This window comes from Lolium rigidum, chromosome 2 (assembly GCF_022539505.1).
Source record: "Lolium rigidum isolate FL_2022 chromosome 2, APGP_CSIRO_Lrig_0.1, whole genome shotgun sequence".
NCBI lineage: Eukaryota > Viridiplantae > Streptophyta > Magnoliopsida > Poales > Poaceae > Lolium > Lolium rigidum.
In genome coordinates, this window is record NC_061509.1 from 126511760 (window position 1) to 126531922 (window position 20163).

Below are 20163 nucleotides of genomic sequence, written 5' to 3' on the forward strand. Positions count from 1 at the left end.
CGAAAGATAAGTACAATTTGTTAATTTTTCTCTGACCAAGAACGAAAGTTTGCCATCACCAATTTTGATTTTCTCTATGCACTCATATTTAGTGATTCCTTACTCATTGCAAGTTGAATTATATAAGAAGAAGTTGTTGTCTAGAATGACTTGTGTATTGGTAAGTATGATACTTCTTGTCCATATTTTGTTTATCGACACTTCACTCCATAAAACCCTGGTCTGATTTACTAAGTTCAGTTTCGCTTGGGGAAAGCAAAGTCTAAGCTTGGGGGGAGTTGATACGTCCAATTTGCATCACTATTCTATATCATAATTTATTGTTATTCATCGATATATTTCATATTTAGAGGTAATACTTATGTCATTCCATCTATTTTTGCATGTTTGATGATTATTGGAGAATTAACCGCTGGAGCCAGGATTCTGCTGGAAAAAGGACCGTCAAGACACCATATTTCTGCAGAACAACAATTCCCAGAAAATATACAAAAAAAAATCCTATTTTTCCAGATGACGGAGGAAGCCAGAAGGCGAGGTCGAGATGGGCCAGGAGGGTGCCAGATCACCCCTAGGCATGGGCCAGGCCTTGGCCGTGCCTAGGCATGGTCTGGGCACCCTGGCCCACTTCTGGCATCGCCCCTTGATACGTCGCAAACGGATCTATAATTTGTGATGCTCCATGCTTGTTTTATACCAATTCATATATGTTTTTCTCATACTTCGTTGCACTTTTATACATTTTCCGGCACTAACCTATTAACAAGATGCCACAGTGCCAATTCCCTGTTTTCTACAGTTTTATATTTTAGAAAAGTTGTATAGGAAATATTCTCGGAATTAGACGAAACAAAAGCCGAAGTCAATATTTTCAGTAACGAAGATAGAGTCCAGAGGGGGATTGAAGAGAAGCAGCAGGGCAGCCACGCCAGCCCTAGGCGCGGCCTGGCCCTGGCCCGCGCCTAGGGGTGGTGTGGCCCCCCTGGCCTCCACCGAGATTTCCCCTCCGCCTATTTATTCACGATCTCGAGAAAACCCTGGATACCCGAGCCTCCATCCACGAAAAGTTCCATCACATCCGCCATTGTAGACCCTAGCTCGAGAGGGTTCTGAAGCTCTTCCCGACACCCTGCCGAAGGGGGAAATCATCGCCGGAGGCATCTACACCACCATGACCTCCTCCGAAGTGATGCGTGAGTAGTTCATCCCTGGACTATGGGTCCATAGCAGTAGCTAGATGGTTGTCTTCTTCAATTTGTGCCTCATGTTTAGATCTTGTGAGCTGCCCTACATGATCAAGATCATCCGTATGTAATGCTACATGTTGTGTTTGCTAGTATCCGATGAATATTGTATACTATGTTGCGATCGATTATATATTCTTGTCATATGCTATTTGTGATCTTGCATGCTCTCTGTTGCTAGTAGATACGTTGGCCAAGTAAATGCTTGTGACTCCAAGAGGGGGTATTTATGCTCGATAGTAGGTTCATGTCTCTGGTTTTCTGGAAGAGTGACAATAACTTCTAAGATTGTAGATGTGTTGTTGCTACTAGGGAGAAAACAACAATGTTTTATCCGAGGGTAATTCTATTGTTTACTTTACACACATTGCTTAATACAATAATCTGTTGCTTGCAACTTAATACTGGAAGGGGTTCGGACGATAACCAGAAGGTGGATTATTAGTCATAGAAGCAGTTGGATTACGATCTATGTATTATGTTGTAATGCCCAAACGAATCTCATAGTAATCATCTTGTCATGTATGGTCGATATTTTGTCAATTTCCCAGCTGTAATTTGTTCACCCAGCATGTTATTTATCTTTATGGAGAGACACCTCTAGTGAACTATGGACCCCGGTCCTTTCCTTTACACTGATAAATTCATCCACTGCAATCATGCTCTATTTACTTACTGCAAGCTTTGCTCTCTTTAATTACTGCAAACATCTCTTTCCACTCGATACATTTAATCCTTTGTGCTTAACGAAACCGGTGAGATTGACAACCTCACTTTTTGGGCAAAGTATTTTGCTTGTGTTGTGTGCAGGTTCCACGTTGTTGCTGACGCCGGTAGCGCGCCCTGCCAATAATCAGCAAGCAACACCTTCAGAAGTCACGCCTTTCTCCTACTGGACGATTAAACCTTGGTTTCTTACTGAGGGAAAACTTGCTACTGTCCTCATCATACCTTCCTCTTGGGGTTCCTCAACGGTGTGCAATCTGCGCTCATCAAGCTTTTTTCTGGCGCTGTTGCCGGGGAGAAAGAGGATTTATGCAAGGGGAGTCTCTCATCTCCAATATCTTTACTTTTTTATTGTTTTTCTTAGTTTATTTTACTTTGTCTTTTTTGCTTCATTATATCAAAAACACACAAAAAATTGTTTCTATTATATATAGTTGTTATTTCTATTGCTTAGTTTTAATTTTGCTAAAATGGGTTCTGCTGAAAATACTAAGTTGTGTGACTTTACTAGCACAAGCAACAATGACTTCATTTGTATACCTATTGCTCCAGATGCTCCTGAAGCAGCTTTCTATGAAATTAAGCTTGCTTTATTAAATCTTCTTATGCAAGAGCAATTTTCTGGTGTTAGTACTGAAGATGCCGCTTCTCACCTTAATAGTTTTGTTGAACTTTGTGAGATGAAAAAGTATAAGGATGTAGATGGTGACCTTATAAAAATTAAATTGTTTCCTTTCTCTTTGAGAGGGAGAGCTAAAGATTGGTTGCTATCTTTGCCTACAAATAGTATTGATTCTTGGGTTAAATGCAAAGATGCTTTTATTGGAAAATATTATCCTCCTACTAAGATTATATCTTTGAGAAGAAACATAATTAAATTTATACAATTTGATAATGAACATGTTGCTCAAGCTTGGGAAAGAATGAAATCTTTGATAATGAATTGTCCCACTAATGGACTGACTACTTGGATGATCATCCAAACTTTTTATTCAGGACTGAATTTTTCTTCAAGAAATCTCCTGGATTCAGCTGCTGGAGGTACTTATATGTCCATCACTTTGGGCGCTGCAACTAAATTACTTGATGATATGATGATAAATTATTCTGAATGGCACACCGAGAGAGCTCCACAAGGTAAAAAGGTAAATTCTGTCGAAGAAACCTCCTCTTTGAGTGATAAGATTGATACTATTATGTCTATGCTTGTTAATGGTAAAGCACATGTTGATCCTAATAATATTACGTTAGCTTCTTTCGTTTCTCAAGAAGATCATGTTGATGTGAACTTCATTAAAAACATTAATTTCAACAACAATGCTTATAGGAATAATTTTGGTAGCAACAGTTATATGCCATATCCTTCTAATAGTGCCAGTGGTTATTATGGTAGATCTATGCCTAGTGAGGAAAAGATTTTAGAAGTTGAAAAAGCCACTAAGAACTTTATGAAAATGCAGTATGAGAAAAATAAAGTGTTCACTAAAACCATGGAAGAACAATCTGGTATGTTGAAAAATATTAGTCATCAACTTGAGAATTTAAATAGGGAAATTTCTGGTTTGCAAGTCAAAATTTCAAATGTTGAAACTTGTATTTCCTCCTTGTCTGAAGCACAAACTTCTTTGATTAATAAAATGTCTACTAAATGTGTAACAATGGATGAAAATCCCGTTGCTACTGCAAATGCCATTCAAGTTAGAATTGATGAAAATGTTAGGATGTTGACGGAATTGCATGCTAGGTGGGAAAGAGAAGATGAAATTGCTAGAAATAATAATTTGACTAAAATTTGTACCATCACCACCACCAGTAGTAATGAACTTTCAAATGCTAGCCACCCTCCTACTATTAATGGTAAAATAAATAGTGTAGGAAAAATCCCTGCTCCTTCTATAAAATTGCCTAGAACAACTGAAACTGCTCCTGATAAGTGTGCTGAAATTTTCGGAGTATGGGAGACAATAGTCTTTTCACCTTTGATAAAAATTACTTTGATTTTGATGATTTCAATATCTCTGAAGTAATTAATTTCTTACATAAGCTTTCTAGAAGTCCTAATGCTAGTGCTATAAATATGGCTTTCATGAAGCATATTCCAAATTATCTTATGCAAATTAGAGAGGAGAAACTAAAGCGTGAAGCTTCTATTCCTAAAAAGTTAGAAGATGGCTGGGAGCCCATCACTAAGATGAAAGTAGATGGCTTTGATTGCAATGCCTTATGTGATCTTGGTGCAAGTATTTCTGTTATGCCTAGAAAAATCTGTGATATGCTTGATTTGCCACTGTTGGAACAATGTTATTTGGATGTTCATCTTGTTTATATTGCTGCAAATAAATCTTTGGGGATAGTTAATAATTTTCTTATTATGGTAAATAATAACCTTGTCCCCGTTGATTTTGTTGTCTTGGATATTGAATGCGATGCTTGTTGTCCAATTATATTGGGAAGACCATTTCTTAGAACTCTTGGTGCTGCCATTGATATGAGAGATGGGATTATTAAATATCAATTCTCACTCAAGAAAGGTATGTAACAATTCCATCATAAAATAAAGAATTCACCTTATGACTCTATTATTAGAACAAATTATGGTGTTGATGCTTCTTCACTTGATAATACTTGATGCTAGCTCTTTTTCCGCGTCTAGCTGAAAGACGTTAAAAAAAGCACTTTTGGAAGATAACCCATGTTTTATTTCTGTAATTTTTATTTTGTTGAGTCTTGGAAGTTATTATCTCTGTAATAACCTCTTCTTATCATTTTTATTTCGTTTTTGTGCAAAGAATAGCCTCTAATAGGAAGAAAGTAAGATTTGGGGAAGTTGTTGTCCTGGAAACAAATTTTCTGCTGTCACCATAAAAATTCGTATAAATAGACAGAGCTGAATTTTGAGCTGCTAATTTTTTTTCATATGCCCCAGGTTATTATCTAACTTTTTTTAGTTGACCACTTTTCGATATGAGCAACAGAAGATTTCAATAAAAACGATCTTTATCTGTTGTTCTGTTTTGATAGATTTCTGCCATTATTTGCATTTGCCTCTTAATCTCTTTCTTTTTGAGTTCTTTTGATCAAAGAGATTTTTGAAAGGTTGCTACAGTAGCTAATGATTTAATAGATGTTTAATATATTTTAGAACTGAACCCAAGTGAATTTTTTATTTTGATTGAACTAATGCTACTGACAAAGAATTGTGTGAAGTTTTGTATGAAGGAAGTTTTCAAGTTTAGGGAGAGAAGAATGATGTGATAAGATGAAGAATGGAAAAAAGCTCAAGCATGGGGATTCCCCTGAACCCCAAGAAATATTCAAGAGGTACAAGCGTCATCAACAAAGCAACAAGTCATCTCTCTATGCACTATATTTTTATTGCTTCATACGCTATGGGTTGTTCTTGGAGCGTCTTTATTTTAGTTTTTATTTTTCTTTTGTTTTGCTTTGTTTGCTTGTAGCATATGGTTGGATCCCGGCATATTTTCTTGGAGAGAGACACGCTCCATTTTAATTGCATAGAACGCTTTAGTTTTCGGTGTTATTGTTCTGCAAGTGTTCTAGTTCTCTAGTACTGCGTTTAGCTTTTGGTTTTCGATTCTAATTTTGTTTAGAGCTCGTTACTATTATTTATTTATGTATGATTAGCTTTCTAGTCCATATTGATTTTCATTTCTGAGAGCTATTTCAAATAAGTTGATTGGTGTTGGAGACGAGTAAAATGTTTCATGCCTAGACTGTGGAATAGACTTTGGCATGTCATGTTGGATGTTATTCTTGTCATACGCTTAATATTTATTGTTGTAGCATGACTTGTCTCAAATAGCTGAGAGTGCATAATGTGTCATTGAAAGAATCATGTGTTGTTTCCATCATAAAAGTATAATATTGTGGAATTCTCCTTTGATGCTTTATTGGGTTGACTTGGTGCATGCTTATACCATGTTATGACTATAATCAGTCAACTAAAGCCTCTATGATCATTTAGTTTTTTACTTGTAATATCGCTTTATGCTTTGATTAATGTTTTGTCGATGCATGATTATGGCTATTATGACTCTCTTAGTTGGTCGCTCCCAGTCTTTTGCTAACTTTCGCATGTACTGAGTATGAACTCTACTCGTGCATCCAAACACCAAAAACCAAAGTTTGCCAATTGTGTCCACCATATCTACCTACGAGCATCATTGCTATTCCAAGTATATTCATCATGTTTTTATTTATCTTCCAAATTAAGTTTGGCATGAGAAAATTAGTCAGTAAAGCTCTCACGAACTTGATGGCACACTTACTTTCTTGCAGTTAATAAACTTGATCATTGTGATTATCTTATGAAGTTTATATGTTTGCAAACTTCGAGTTGGGAGTTAGCACAACCATTCTTTCATGGGGAACACTTACAACATTGCACTTATTCATATTTAGTTGATGTCATGTTATTTTGTTTATGGATGCCTAGCGGTGCGAAATAAAATGGAAACTTGTAAGTCCATGGAGTTTGTATATGCGTTAGAGAAACGCCTGGGCCGCTAATCTAAGCCATGCATCATTCATGGTGGAAATTTACAGCGAACCATAGTGAGCATTCTATGAAGCATTTTTAATAAAAAGCTATACCCATAGTAAATAAAAAATTGTTGAGATGCTCATTGTCTGTTTGTCTTGTCATTTTGGCAAGGGATTGCTCCTACAAGAGTACTTCCATATCATCGGGAAGGAGGTACCCCGTTGGCGGTTCTCGATGATACATGTATATTTACAATGATAAGAACTTATTTGGGACCTGAGTTGAGTAGCATGAGGTTTAGGTCCTCGTATTCAAGGGGCATGAGATTTTTAACTTGTGATTTGTCAAGCATATAGCTCATATTTGCCTCACATTAACTTTAACAATTCAAGATGCTTGTGATAGGGGCAATGAGAGCTCAAAGCTAATGAGTACCATACTTTTTGGAAGGTTTATAAAACTTGTTAATCTTGCTTACTCTGCAAAGAGTCTCTCTTTTACTATTATGTTGAGTCATCATCTTCTTGCCTTATGCACCAATTAAGAGAGCATAGTTGTTATTCTTAGTGCAATGTGCGTAGTCCCAAAATTATTATTGATTGATTCATGATTATGACTATTGCTTGTTCTTAAATTACTTGTATCTAGTCACCCTTTGAACTTTGAAGGTGTCCTAGCATTTATGTTTTGCTACTTCATAAAGGACATGTTGAGTATCATTTTACTATGTATTCTCATAAACAAACAGTTGCTTTCAATGCACTATTATTCATGATCCTTTGTTTGAGTTACTTCTCATGATAGAACATATTTGCTAAATTCTATTGAATTATATCTATCATGCCTATGTTTAGAGTACTTTGATCCTAGCTTACAATGTTTTACAATAGTTGATCAAGATTGTGTTGGATTCATGTCACATCGAAAATTATTTTGTTATCACTTACCTACTCGAGGACAAGCAGGAGTTAAGCTTGGGGATGCCGATACGTCGCAAACGTTTCTATAATTTTTGATGATCCATGCTCATTTTACACCAATTCATATATGTTTTGCTCATACTTTGTTGCACTTTTATACATTTTCCGGAACTAACCTATTAACAAGATGCTATGCCAGTTCCCTGTTTTCTGCTATTTTGTACTTCAGAAAAGTTGTACAGGAAATATTCTCAAAATTGGACGAAATAAAAGCCGAAGTCAATATTTTTCTGTAACAAAGACGGAGTCCAAAGGGGGGTCCAAGAGAGGCAGCAGGGCGGCCACGCCAGCCTTAGGCGCGGCATGGCCCTGGCCCGCGCCTAGGGGTGGTGTGGGCCTCTCCTGACCTCCACCAACATCGCCCATCCGCCTATTTATTCACGATCTCGGGAAAACGCTGGATACCCGAGCCTCCATCCATGAAAAGTTCCGTCGCGGCCACCATTGCAGACCCTAGCTCGGGAGGGTTCTGAAACTCTTCCCGGCACCCTGCCGGAGGGGGAAATCATCGTCGGAGGCATCTACATCACCATGCGCGCCACCGAAATGATGCGTGGGTAGTTCGTCCCTGGACTATGGGTCCATAGCAGTAGCTAGATGGTTGTCTTCTCCAATTTGTGCCTCATGTTTAGATCTTGTGAGTTTCCCTACATGATCAAGATCATCCTTACGTAATGCTACATGTTGTGTTTGCTGGGATCCGATGAATATTGTATACTATGTTGAGATCGATTATATATTCTTGTCATATGTTATTGTGATCTTGTATGCTCTTCATTGCTAGTAGATACTCTGGCCAAGTAAATGCTTGTGACTCCAAGAGGGGGTATTTATGCTCGATAGTAGGTTCATGCCTCTAGTTTTCTGGAAGAGTGACAATAAGTTCTAAGATTGTTGATGTGTTGTTGCTACTAGAGAGAAAACAACAATATTTTATCCGAGGGTAATTCTATTGTTTACTTTACACACATTGCTTAATGCAATAATTTGTTTCTTGCAACTTAATACTGGAAGGGTTTCGAACGATAACCGGAAGGTGGATTATTAGTCATAGACGCAGTTGGATTACGATCTATGTATTATGTTGTAATGCCCAAACGAATCTCATAGTAATCATCTTGTCATGTATGGTCGATATTCTGTCAATTGCCCAGCTGTAATTTGTTCACCCAACATGTTATTTATCTTTATGGAGAGACACCTCTAGTGAACTGTGGACCCCGGTCCTTTCCTTTACAATGATAAATTCATCCACTGCAATTCTGCTCTGTTTACTTATTGCAAGCTCTGTTCTCTTTAATTACGCTAAACATCTCTTTCCACTTGATACATTTAATTCTTTGTGTTCAGGGAAACCTGTGAGATTGACAACCTCATTGTAAGTTGGGGAAAAGTATTTTGGTTGTATTGTGTGTAGGTTCCACGTTGTTGCTAACGCCGGTAGTGCGCCCTGCCAATAGTCAGCTAGCAACACCTTCAGAATTCACGCCTTTCTCCTACTGATCGATTAAACCTTGGTTTCTTATTGAGGGAAAACTTACTGCTTTGCTCATTATACATTCATCTTAGGGTTCCCCAATGGTGTGCAATCTGCGCTCATCACCCCCTCGCGTATTTTAACCCCCCGAGAAACCTAAGATCGGGAGAGCGACCAGAGAAATCTTCCGCCACCACTATGGGGCGGAGAACCAGAGAGAAAGAAAAGCTCGCCGGCAGGCATAAATCTGCCGGGACCCCCCCCCCGGAGGGGCAAATCGTCTCCATCGGCACCACCATCGTGTTGGACTTCATCAGGATCATCATCACCATCATCTCCACCACCAGCACCATCATCACCGTCGTCTCCACGCTGTTTCGCTGTAACATCTTGGGTTTAAAACTTGTCTAGTTCATAGGGGAAACTTTCCTAGTGTTGATTACTCCTTGTAGTTGATGCTATTGAGTGAAACCATTGAATTAAGGTTTATGTCCAGATTGTTATTCATCATTATATCACCTCTGATTATGATCCATATGATGTCTCGTGAGTAGTTCGTTTAGTTCTTGAGGACATGGGAGAACTCATGTTGTTAGTACTGGAACTATGTTCAGTGATATGCAATGATTTGATATTTAAGTTGTGGTGCTATTCTTCTAGTGGTGTCATGTGAACGTCGACTACATGATACTTCACCTTTATGGTCCTAGGGGAATGCATCGTGTATTTGACTACTAATTGTGGGGTTGCGGGCGCGACAGAAACCCAAACCCCCGTTAGGAAACCGGTGCACGAGGGAGTGTAGGATCTCAAAGTTTAAGGATGTGGTTAGATTTATCTTAATTACTTTCTTGTAGTTGCGGATGCTTGCAAGAGGTATAATCACAAGTATGTATTAGTCCAAGTATGGGGTAGTGCATTAGCATATGTTCACCCACACAACACTTACCAAACCATTGAAGATTATTTAGCTATGTGAAGCGAAAGGGCATGACGAAATTCCCGTGTGTCCTCAGGAACGTTTGGTCATCGTAAGTACAACAACCGGCTTGTCCTTTGCTCTAAAAAGGATTGGGCCACTCGCAGCAATTATTATTACAGCATTTTATTTACTCGTACTTTATTTATCTGCAATACCAAATACCCCTGCAAACATGTTTGCTAGTGTTTACAGTGAATCCTTGATCAAAACTTATCATCAACACCATCTGCTCCTCGTTGGGTTCGACACTCTTATTTATCGAAAGTACTACGATACACCCCCTATACTTGTGGGTCATCACCTACGTTGTTCTCAAGCTCGACTTCATCAAGGTTTTCGACTCGGTCAGCTGGACCAGCCTGCGCACGGTGATGCTCGCGCGTGGGTTCCCCGAGCTTTGGTGCGACTGGATGGACTCGATCTTTCCGTCCTCTCGCTCCGTCATCCTGCTCAACGGTGTCCTGGGCCCGCTGTCTCCGCGGGTTGCGGCAGGGCGGCCCCTTTCGCCGCACCTACTCCTCATCACAGCCGACATCTTGCAGCGGCTCATTCATCACGACGACATTCTCCAGCATGCTCTCGCTGACGGTGCCTCCTGCCCCGTGCTCCAGTACACCGATGATACTCTTATCATCCTGCGTGCCGGTGTGGGCACGGTGGTTGCGGCTCCCTTGTTAGCCAATTTGAGCGTGCGATGGGGCTCTGCATCAACTACGACAAAAGTACCTTCGTGCCCATGCATGTCCCCCGTCCTCGCCGCCATCAAAGGCGTGCTCCAATGCAGGGTTGATGGTTTCCCCCACACGTACCTTGGCTTGCTTCTCTCGGCCGAGAAGCTTCGTCTCACGGCCTTCACGCCGATCATTGCCAAGGTGGAAAAGTATTTGTCCAGCTGGCGTGCACTCCTGCTCTCTTATGGCGGAAACATTGTGTTTCTGAATATGGTCCTCGACGCTCTCCCTACTTTCGCCATTGGTGCCCTTGAGCTGCCACCAGGCATTCTCGCCGTGCTGGACAGGTTGCGTCACGGCTTCCTCTGGACCGTGTCGCTGGCGCGCAATGTCTGGTGGCTTGGGAGCACGTCTGCCGGCCAAGGAGGAGGGGGTATGCGCGTTCGTTCGCTCATGGACCAAAACGCGTGCCTCCAGATCAAGCTGCTCCATCGTCTTCATTGCGCCACCGAGGAGTTCTAGCAACGACGGGTCTGGGCGAGCCTTGCTGGCGCGCCTCTCGACATTGTTGGGAGGGATGCATCACTCTGCAGATCTCACTGGGCTTCTCTCATGCACCTGCTAAATGTGTAATGGTACGTCTCGACGGTGCAGCTTGGCGATGGTGCGCGCATTGCATTCTGTCTCAACTCTTGGCTCCCGGTGGAGCCCCCGCGGTGTTCATGCCGGAGCTGCTCTCACACTACTCTCCCCAGCGATACGGTTTGATAGGTGTTCGACACGCCCTTGACTCCATCCTTGTGCCGCTCCTCTCCTCCACCATCACCCAGCATAGGTGCTCCCTCCTGGCCACTCTGCACGACACCCGCCTCGCCAACTCTGCTGATTGACGCTCCCTGCCTCTCTGGGGGAAGAGTGATAGTGGCATGCGCACCTATGTCCTCTAAAAGCTCTGCACTCTTGGTGGGGTGCGTGACAAGCACTATGAGTCTGTCCCGCTCAACAGGACGTCGTCTAGGGTCCGCATCTTCGCTTGGCTTCTGGTGCACGGTTGCATCCAATGTCGCGCCAACCTCCACCGCAAAGGGATCCTCGACGCGGCGAGCAGCGGCTGCTCCATCAGCAACGCACTCTCTAAAACTCCACATCATGTTCGGGTTTCTCATTCGCGCGCAACTTCTGGTGCGCCATGGAAGCTAACACCATCACCGCCCCTATCTTCGATGTTGTTTGGTAGGCCGTCCCGCCGTCCACTCCTTCCTGGACCGCCTCAACCCTCCGCTTGCTTTGTCTATGACACATGTGGATGCATTGTAACGGAGTGGTGTTCAACGGGCTCCCGCCCTCGCTCTTGTTGTTCCGCAAGAATTGCCGCGATGATGCCATCCTCTACCGCGCAAGGCTCCCAATGGTGCATCGTCGCGACATCAACCTTCGGCTCACCTACTTCCTCCTAGAGCGACCCTGATTTGATGTTGGTTTGGTGTAATCTGAGCCTCCCCCCCGGTAGGTGACGTCTCCCTCCCTCCTTAATGTAACAATGAAATGAAAAAGAAAAAATCAGGCGCAAGCCTTTGTGCATTCCCCGGTGAGCACTCAAAAAAAAAATAGATTGTCTTCCATCTTCACAGTCTAGCCTCCTCAACTCTGAAATTCTTATTATTTTGATTATCCAAGTGCCCCATGAGGCTAAAAGAATATTTTTCATTGCAGAAGGTACATTCATCTTGTCTCGATTGTCACAAATGGCTTCAATAACTGATAAATTCCATAAATTCCTTCTCCTTTGAGGGGAAACAAAGCCCTAGCAATTGATAACAAAATGACATGCGCAAAATAGAAGAATCAAACAACCAGGCTCAGCAAGGTGGCACAGTTATAGCTTTGGAGCTGAAAATTCTTCCTTTGTATGGCATGCCTGGATTTAAGCTTGTCGTGGGGAGGTAGCTACAAGAAAACTTTGTGTTTCTGTTAAAGAACTTTTCCTGAATCCATTTGAAGTGGACTGGTGTAGGTGATGGCCAATAACAACTTTGTAATTTTTAATGGCGGAGTATTGTTTGTTTCGAGAAATAGAGGACCAAACTACCAAGCTTTGTTTATCAAGCGGAGTCTTATCTCATATGTTTTCCGGTGTAAGAAATTCATAATAGGCATGTATCACCGGATCACCACACGGTATCTGAGTATCTGACTGAAGCTCTGAAGGTGACGATGAGGGCGCAAAAACGAAAATCCTATTTCCCGCCCAGTAGCGCGCCTTAATACCCTCCGCACGCGTGGCTAGTGATTTTGGACCGCGACTTATTAGTGCCTTTTTTTTTCGATGTTCACGTATCTGGTTTCGTTTTTAATGGTTTTCTTCCGGTTTATTTGGTTCTCGCTGTTTTTATCTCAGTTTGATTCAGGTTTTTATTTCCGCTTTTCGAAATTTGTTCAAATTTAAATTTTGCTCTGTTTCCAACTTTGTTCAAATTCAAATTTTGCTATGTTTTAAATTTTGTTCAAATTTAAATTTTGCTAAGGAACCGAATTTGCTCAATTTTTCGCTTACATTCAAATTATGTTCATGAACCGAATTTGTTCAAAATTCAAATTTTCTTCAATTTTGGAATTTGCTTGGGTTTGGATTTTGCTCAAATTCGAAAAACGCTTCAACTCGTGGCAGACAGAATTCGAACTCTGGTTATGCCACATCAGAGCGAAGCTGCAACCAATGGGCTAGTGCTTGGGTGATGTACTACCTCTGGACACATTTAATCTACGCAGGACTATGCGCACGTATGTGAAGTTTTGCCTTCCCTCCATGTCGATCTTTTCAGACCGGAGGGAGTACGAAAATTGAGAAATTTGGTATTGTTCCAAGGTAGGGAAGGAATTAATGGGCCGGCCCAAAAGAAACTGCGTATGCGTGCGTGCTGTACAAAAGCTCGCTAACAAGCGATGAATAGGTGTTCCCCGCAAAAACGGCAGTGCATCAAGAATGGCCCATCTCTGATCTGTCTAAGAAGACCAAAGAAGGATGCAGCCCATGACAGCCCACATCGGCCAGGTCGTTACTTAAGCTAGACAATACCACAAGACATCAGATGGAGGTAAAAGTTGTAATCTGACTGAAGCTCTGAAGGTGACGATGACGGCTTTAGTAACTGATCTCTCATGCAACAGAATAATCGTAGCATCAGATTGCAAAAGTTGTGGAAGATTCCCTCAAAAAAACTCCACTAAAGTTTTGCCAATAGAGTAAGGAATCTTGTGATTATGGCCGGTGAGCAACGATATTGTGACGGATCAAGTGAAGGGTTGCTACTGGTTGGGTTCTCCCCTGAAGTCCCACCGGTCTCTGTCATTGCGGTGGGGTCCGTGGGGAAGCTGTGAATCTGACGGGCTTCCCAGAGGCGTTGAGGCCGCGGTGGACTGTTAACGGTGCAGATCTGGTGGTGGGCGAGCGGTTGGTCACAAGTATCTCCATGATTGCTAAAATCCCGGTTCCCCAATGACATGTGTAGTCATTGGAGGCGCTTCTTATCGGAGGAGGCAAACCCTCGCAGCATCGGTGGTGTGTTGGCAAATTGTGATTTTGTCATCATGAAATGGGTTCAGAGTTCAGACCGACTTGGTGGACCTGAAGAAGCAAGGCGCAGAGACATCACAATGATCCACGCGAATACGCGATCAATGAAACTCTCTCTGTCTTGAATGGTTGGATGCCTCAAGTGGATAACACCATTTGCACTCTGCAGCGATCTATGGAGGAGGTGGGGACTCAGGTTGCAATACACGAGACGACGTCGCCACTCCATCCAGTGAACACCCTACAACCAGATTGGCAAAGCGATGAACATCAACACCATGGTAATGTAACCCTTGCTCCAAAGCACATGCAACTACCCTGGAAAATGGTAAACTTCTCAAATTCTCGTACTCCTGTTTGCTTTGATTTGGATGAACAATGTGATGCTTTCATGGAAAATTTTATTGATGGATCTAGGCATGGGCTCAATAGGTCTAGGCCACCTAACACTGAATTTCCTAGGGTTTCATGGTGAAGCCCTGAAATGGTGGAAATGTGTGTATGAGAAGTACTTTGTTCTATAAGTACTAGATCATGAAACTTTGGCTAGTTTTGCTACTATGCATTTCATAGTCAACGCTGCGATGAGGCTTTAAAAGTATGAGGAAGAACATGATGTCAATCATTCTCGATTTTTTTTATTCTCGAAAAAAATGATGTCAATAGTTAGGAGGACCTATGCGTCGTTGTGCAATCTAAATTTGGCAAAATGTAAACACCTTTGTTACCAAATTTGTTTGTGGTCTGAAAAAAGATACATAGCGCGCTATTCGTTTACACAATCATCGAACTCTTCCAAACTCCTTGAGCTTTTTCATGGAGGTCATCGACGATGCACACACATGGAGATTGGTCAGATTGCAGCCCATCAAAAGACTGTTCCAAACTCCTTGAACTTTTTTCATGATCTTTTGCTCAACTGGTTGTACGTTCCGGTAGCCAGCAACGGAGGATAACTTTTCTTCTCGACTTTTTTTTTACATAACATGAGTCTCCAGATGGTTGGCGAGGCACAAGCATGGAGATCAGCCCGATTGCAGCCCATCATAAGACTGTTCCAGCCTCCTTGAGCTTTTCCGTGATCTTTTGAACAACTGGTTGTATGTTCCCGTGGCCAGCACCGGAGGACAAATTTTCATTTCTCTACTTTATTGCTGATCTGTACTACATCAATGAAAAACAGTTTCCCGCTGTCTATTCGTCAAAAAACGTGAGCGGTGAGTGTCACAGCCGCTCTAGTGCAACTCAAATGACATGTTCAAGCATTCTTCCACCGCTTGAAAATTGGGATCTTTTTTTTCGAAATGGGGAAAATAGCCCCAGCCTTTGCAAGCCTGACAGATATTCACCTAAAAAATGGTGTGTCACATACTTCTCTTCTCGGCCACTAAGCTAATTAGACGATGACAACTTTACAACATGGCGCTCTGCTTTGAGAAATGCTTCCCTTTTTAATTAAGATCACCTTTGCCCTTTTCCATTTGGGAACACGAGAACATTCAACAGAGCTAGAATGTGCCCAGATATGGTAAAATGATTTGGCATTTGTACCTTCGCTGGTGCACCTTCAAGATCAACGCTCTGCGGAGCACCTGATTTCAATATCCCTTGTCGGTGTCCTTACATTCGGAGTGGAATTATAATACACCTTATAGCAGAAAATGTCTTTTTCCCTCTGCAGCACAAGATATGGTACCGATAATTGTTATCAATCTGAATATAAATTAGTGCTGAAGGGTTATATACCAGCCAAATTAGCCACATAGCTAATTTATGTCAGACTAAAATCTTACCACACATATGGACATGAGTTATCACATACTCATAAACACAACCTTCAAGGAACAACGATATTGGCCCTGTTTTACTAACCTCTCATTCATGAATGGGAAAAACCCCCATCATCAGTTTCGGGGAGAAAGGGAACCTTTTTGACTCTAGATGAGAGGAGCTAAATTTTGCGCTTACACAGTAATTATGGACAAATAATCTATGCAGCCAAAATTTCCATGGAACACTAACAGGGTATCATCTTTATAATTTACTTTCCCTTAATATGGCTTCACAGTAGGGTGTCTATTTTTCCTTCAGAAAGTAACTCCCAATGGCAGGGAAAAACTTGGCAGCTTCAGAACGTCAGGCTCGGCACTAGCGATGAAAGAATATAAGATGGCATATGTATGTGTTGCTTTAGTTAGCCAGTAGTACAGCATGGAGAAGCACATGAGCGAGTACATGAGAAGATGAGATTAGGATGGGCAAAGAACATGCGTACGAATGGAGATGGCTCCACCATTTAGGGAAACAAGAGCACTAAGCTTTGCCTAATGAAGAGCTCATAATTGGGGATCTCCTTTTCTCTGCAAAGTGTGTTATAAGCAGAGAGCTTTGGCAGAGGGGCGCTTTGTGTAGTAGTGGAGGGACGCCTAGTCCACTCGAGAGCATAACTTATGCTCTCTTGCACTTGCCTCGAAGGAATAATCGCCAGGATTGGCAAGTCCTTGCTAGTGCAATGCTGTTTAGGGTATGTTCTTTGCAATTCATAGCTCAGCAGAGCGCGCGTGATGATTCAGCAGGCATTGCTTTCTTTCCTCAAGAGAAAAAGATGCTTGTGGTGGAGTTGTGCTATGCAACTTTGAGGATGTCCAAGCTAACTCTAGCTGCAAAGGACATGAATATGTATATGTTTCAGAGAGAGATTAATGTATATGTAAGTAAAAGGACAGTCGACACAGAGAATTCAAATTAACGTTGCATGCTTCTTTAGAAAAAGGAAGAACAAAGGAGAAAACTAAAGGAGGGACAGAAGAAACAGAAGCAGAATTAGCATATTTATTATAAGCTGCCATCTTTGACATGGTTTCTACATTCACCACCACACATTATGTCCTGATGATTTTCTAAAAATAAAATGAAGCATCCTGCGACGAAGATTCTCTAGTGCTCTGCTAAGCACCAAGTATTTTTAGTTAGCTCGCTGGCAAACTGCACATCGCCAATTTTCCTTTTGATGAGATGGTACCTTGGCATATTTGATCATGTTACTGCTTTCAGGTGCAATGTACATAGATAGTTGAGTCCCTAGCCTATTTCACCTTCCATCAATAAACTATGCCATGATATAGTACAAAATGCATAGACTTAATTTCAGATAGATAGTTGAGTCCCTAGCTTATTTCACCTTCCATCACTGAACTATGCCATGATATAGTACAAAATGCATAGACTTAATTTCAGGTGGTGCTTAATGTTGTAAAGAAATATTGCAATGAATGGATGAGAAACGACCTTTTCTTTTTCTGTCAAATCTGGATTCTAGGCACGTATTATTTTAGCCTTCATAGCCCTCAATCTTCTGCACAGAATAAATATCTGTAAGATACATTATATGGAATCGGATAAGCAGGTACTTTTTCGCAAGTGTAAATTTTATACTCCACACCTGGAGGAAAATGACCAAAACAATCTAACATGTTAATGTGATCGCTACCCCGGGAGGTAGAGATATCCCCAGAAGTACTTTTCTAGATAGGCTTCTGTTTGAAATAGCTAGCTAGCTAGCCGGATGGATAGGCTCTCGTCTGTTCCACGTCTATAAATAGAGGGCCTTCGTCTTGCAACATCCCTGCAGCAGCACATACACAATTACCTGAGCTTCCATTCAGCAAAGAGGAACACACGCACACTGATCATCCCTCGGGTTCCGATTTCAAGGCATCAACATGTCAAGGGCGTTGGAGCCTCTCGTTGTGGGGAAGGTGATTGGTGAGGTGCTGGACAGCTTCAACCCCACCGTGAAGATGACGGCAACCTACAGCTCCAACAAGCAGGTGTTCAACGGCCATGAGTTCTTCCCCTCGGCCATCGCCGCTAAGCCGCGTGTCGAGGTTCAGGGGGGCGACCTTAGATCCTTCTTCACATTGGTGGGTATTTCATCTATCTATTCACTCACACAGGATGTGCACATGCCCATATGTTTTTGGCCCTAGTGACATATCTCCCAAGGGAAGGTAACCATGCCCATGTTCTATTCTTATGGTTCTTCAGGTGATGACTGACCCTGATGTGCCAGGACCCAGTGATCCGTACCTGAGGGAGCATCTTCACTGGTAACCAATACAAGCATATTTAATCTTATTAAAGCCTATTCCAAGAGATTAGATCACCTGGCTAATTAACAAAACTGATCAAAGCTAGTTAAGTATGCTTCTATGCATGCGTCTCTACTCTCTAACTCTATATATAACTAGACTGAGTCATGATCACTGCCTACTAGAGATACGGGGCATTAGTACATATTATACACATATATTAACATGCAAGCATGGTCTCGGATTTCAGATTAATTCCCAGACATTAGTAGAATACATGTAGATGTAGGTTATCGAACGAGCTTTTGATTGGACCACCCTTTTTGCAGGATTGTTACTGATATCCCTGGGACTACTGATGCTTCTTTTGGTAAGTCTTTTTATTGTACATCCTGCTTTAGCGTTTGCTAGTTCTGTGAGGGAGAGTACAGGGATAGATCATGCTGCACAGAGAAACAAATGGCTAAAAGGTGGCGGCGGTGTGTACTACTCCGTTTATTTCATAATTCTTGTCATGATTTTAGTTCAAATTTGATTCAATCGGAGTAATTAATTGACCAGAAGTTTGTGTATCTTATATTGTTGGTTTGTTTGAGGTTTCTTATCACGCATTCAAGCCTGCCGTGGGATCAGTAGTTTCTTTATCTTCTTCCTCTCTCTGCACTTTTTTTGCTGATGCATGGCATACCTACATTCATTCAGGGAAGGAGGTGGTGCACTACGAGAGCCCAAAGCCAAACATCGGCATCCACAGGTTCATCCTCGTGCTGTTCCAGCAGACGCACCGGGGCTCGGTAAAGAACACACCATCGTCGAGGGACCGCTTCAGGACCCGCGAGTTCGCCAAGGATAACGAGCTCGGCCTCCCTGTCGCCGCTGTCTACTTCAACGCGCAGCGGGAGACCGCCGCCCGCCGGCGATAGCTCAACGGCAACCGAACCAACCAACCAGCAACACCCCCCTACTATGTACCTGATCTAGCTACATGATAAAACGAACTGCGTACAATCACCTATTAGCTAGCTTCGATGGCCTTTCCTGCTACATCCTAGCATGCACAATGTCTGAATAAAACACACCGGTAAATTAGCTGTTTGCACGAGAAAGCTGCTCCCTACTAGTACGTAGCCGTTGCCCATTTAGTAAATTTTTGTGAATGTGACAAGATCGATGATTGGGAAGAGATTGCAGTGTTGACTGAGAAAAAAGTGCAAGATTTGAAGCAATAATAGTCGTCAGGGAGTATAAGTTACGTGTCGAGTGCCCAAATGGAGGGGAAGAAGTGGACATGGCTCTAGTATTCCCCTACCTACTATTCTGTTATGTGGTTTTTCTTCATGGATCGAAGTTTGCAGCGTACTTTTGTCTGATCTTGCATGTCATCACTAGACTCGCTGACTACTACCCGATGCTTGTTTTCTGTAATCCATGCCCAGTTACTTTTACTTCGATCTTTATGTCACTTTTCAATGACATGACATGCATATAATTTGTCTATTTATATGGACGGGGAACCCTTGCTCAATCGGTGTATTGCTTGGCTAGCTCGATCGTATCCACATCTCAGCTGCTCGGTCGAAGTGATAATATAGTGGAGCCCGAAACAAGAGGCAGAATCTATCCTCTGGCGGACTGGTCACCTTTTGCCCATCGATCAGGGTCATCTATATGTATGATTTGGCAAACCATAGAGCAGTAGTATCTGCACCCATAATTACCGCAAGACCATTAGGATCAGGTACATTTAGTCACAATGCAAATTACTGGTCAAAGATATGTTTGCAAGTTTTGAGATCATTTTAATGTGGAAAATGACAATTATTTGTGATCAAATCAAGTGATAATTTGTAAGAGTTATACCTAAGGTTGAGCTCAGCCACAACTTTTGCCAGTTATAGACTACATGTATGATAT

At 41.9% G+C, this 20163-nt stretch overlaps 1 protein-coding gene across 1 annotated transcript; it reads left to right on the top strand.

Annotated features, from left to right (window-relative positions):
• The first annotated feature begins 17880 nt into the window (after positions 1-17880).
• Positions 17881-19172, top strand: LOC124687200 (protein CENTRORADIALIS-like). Its single transcript, XM_047221013.1, has 4 exons — positions 17881-18081; positions 18206-18267; positions 18579-18619; positions 18952-19172. Exons 1-4 carry the CDS (start codon positions 17881-17883, stop codon positions 19170-19172), a joined length of 525 nt encoding a protein of 174 aa, XP_047076969.1.
• The last annotated feature ends 991 nt before the right edge of the window (positions 19173-20163 follow it).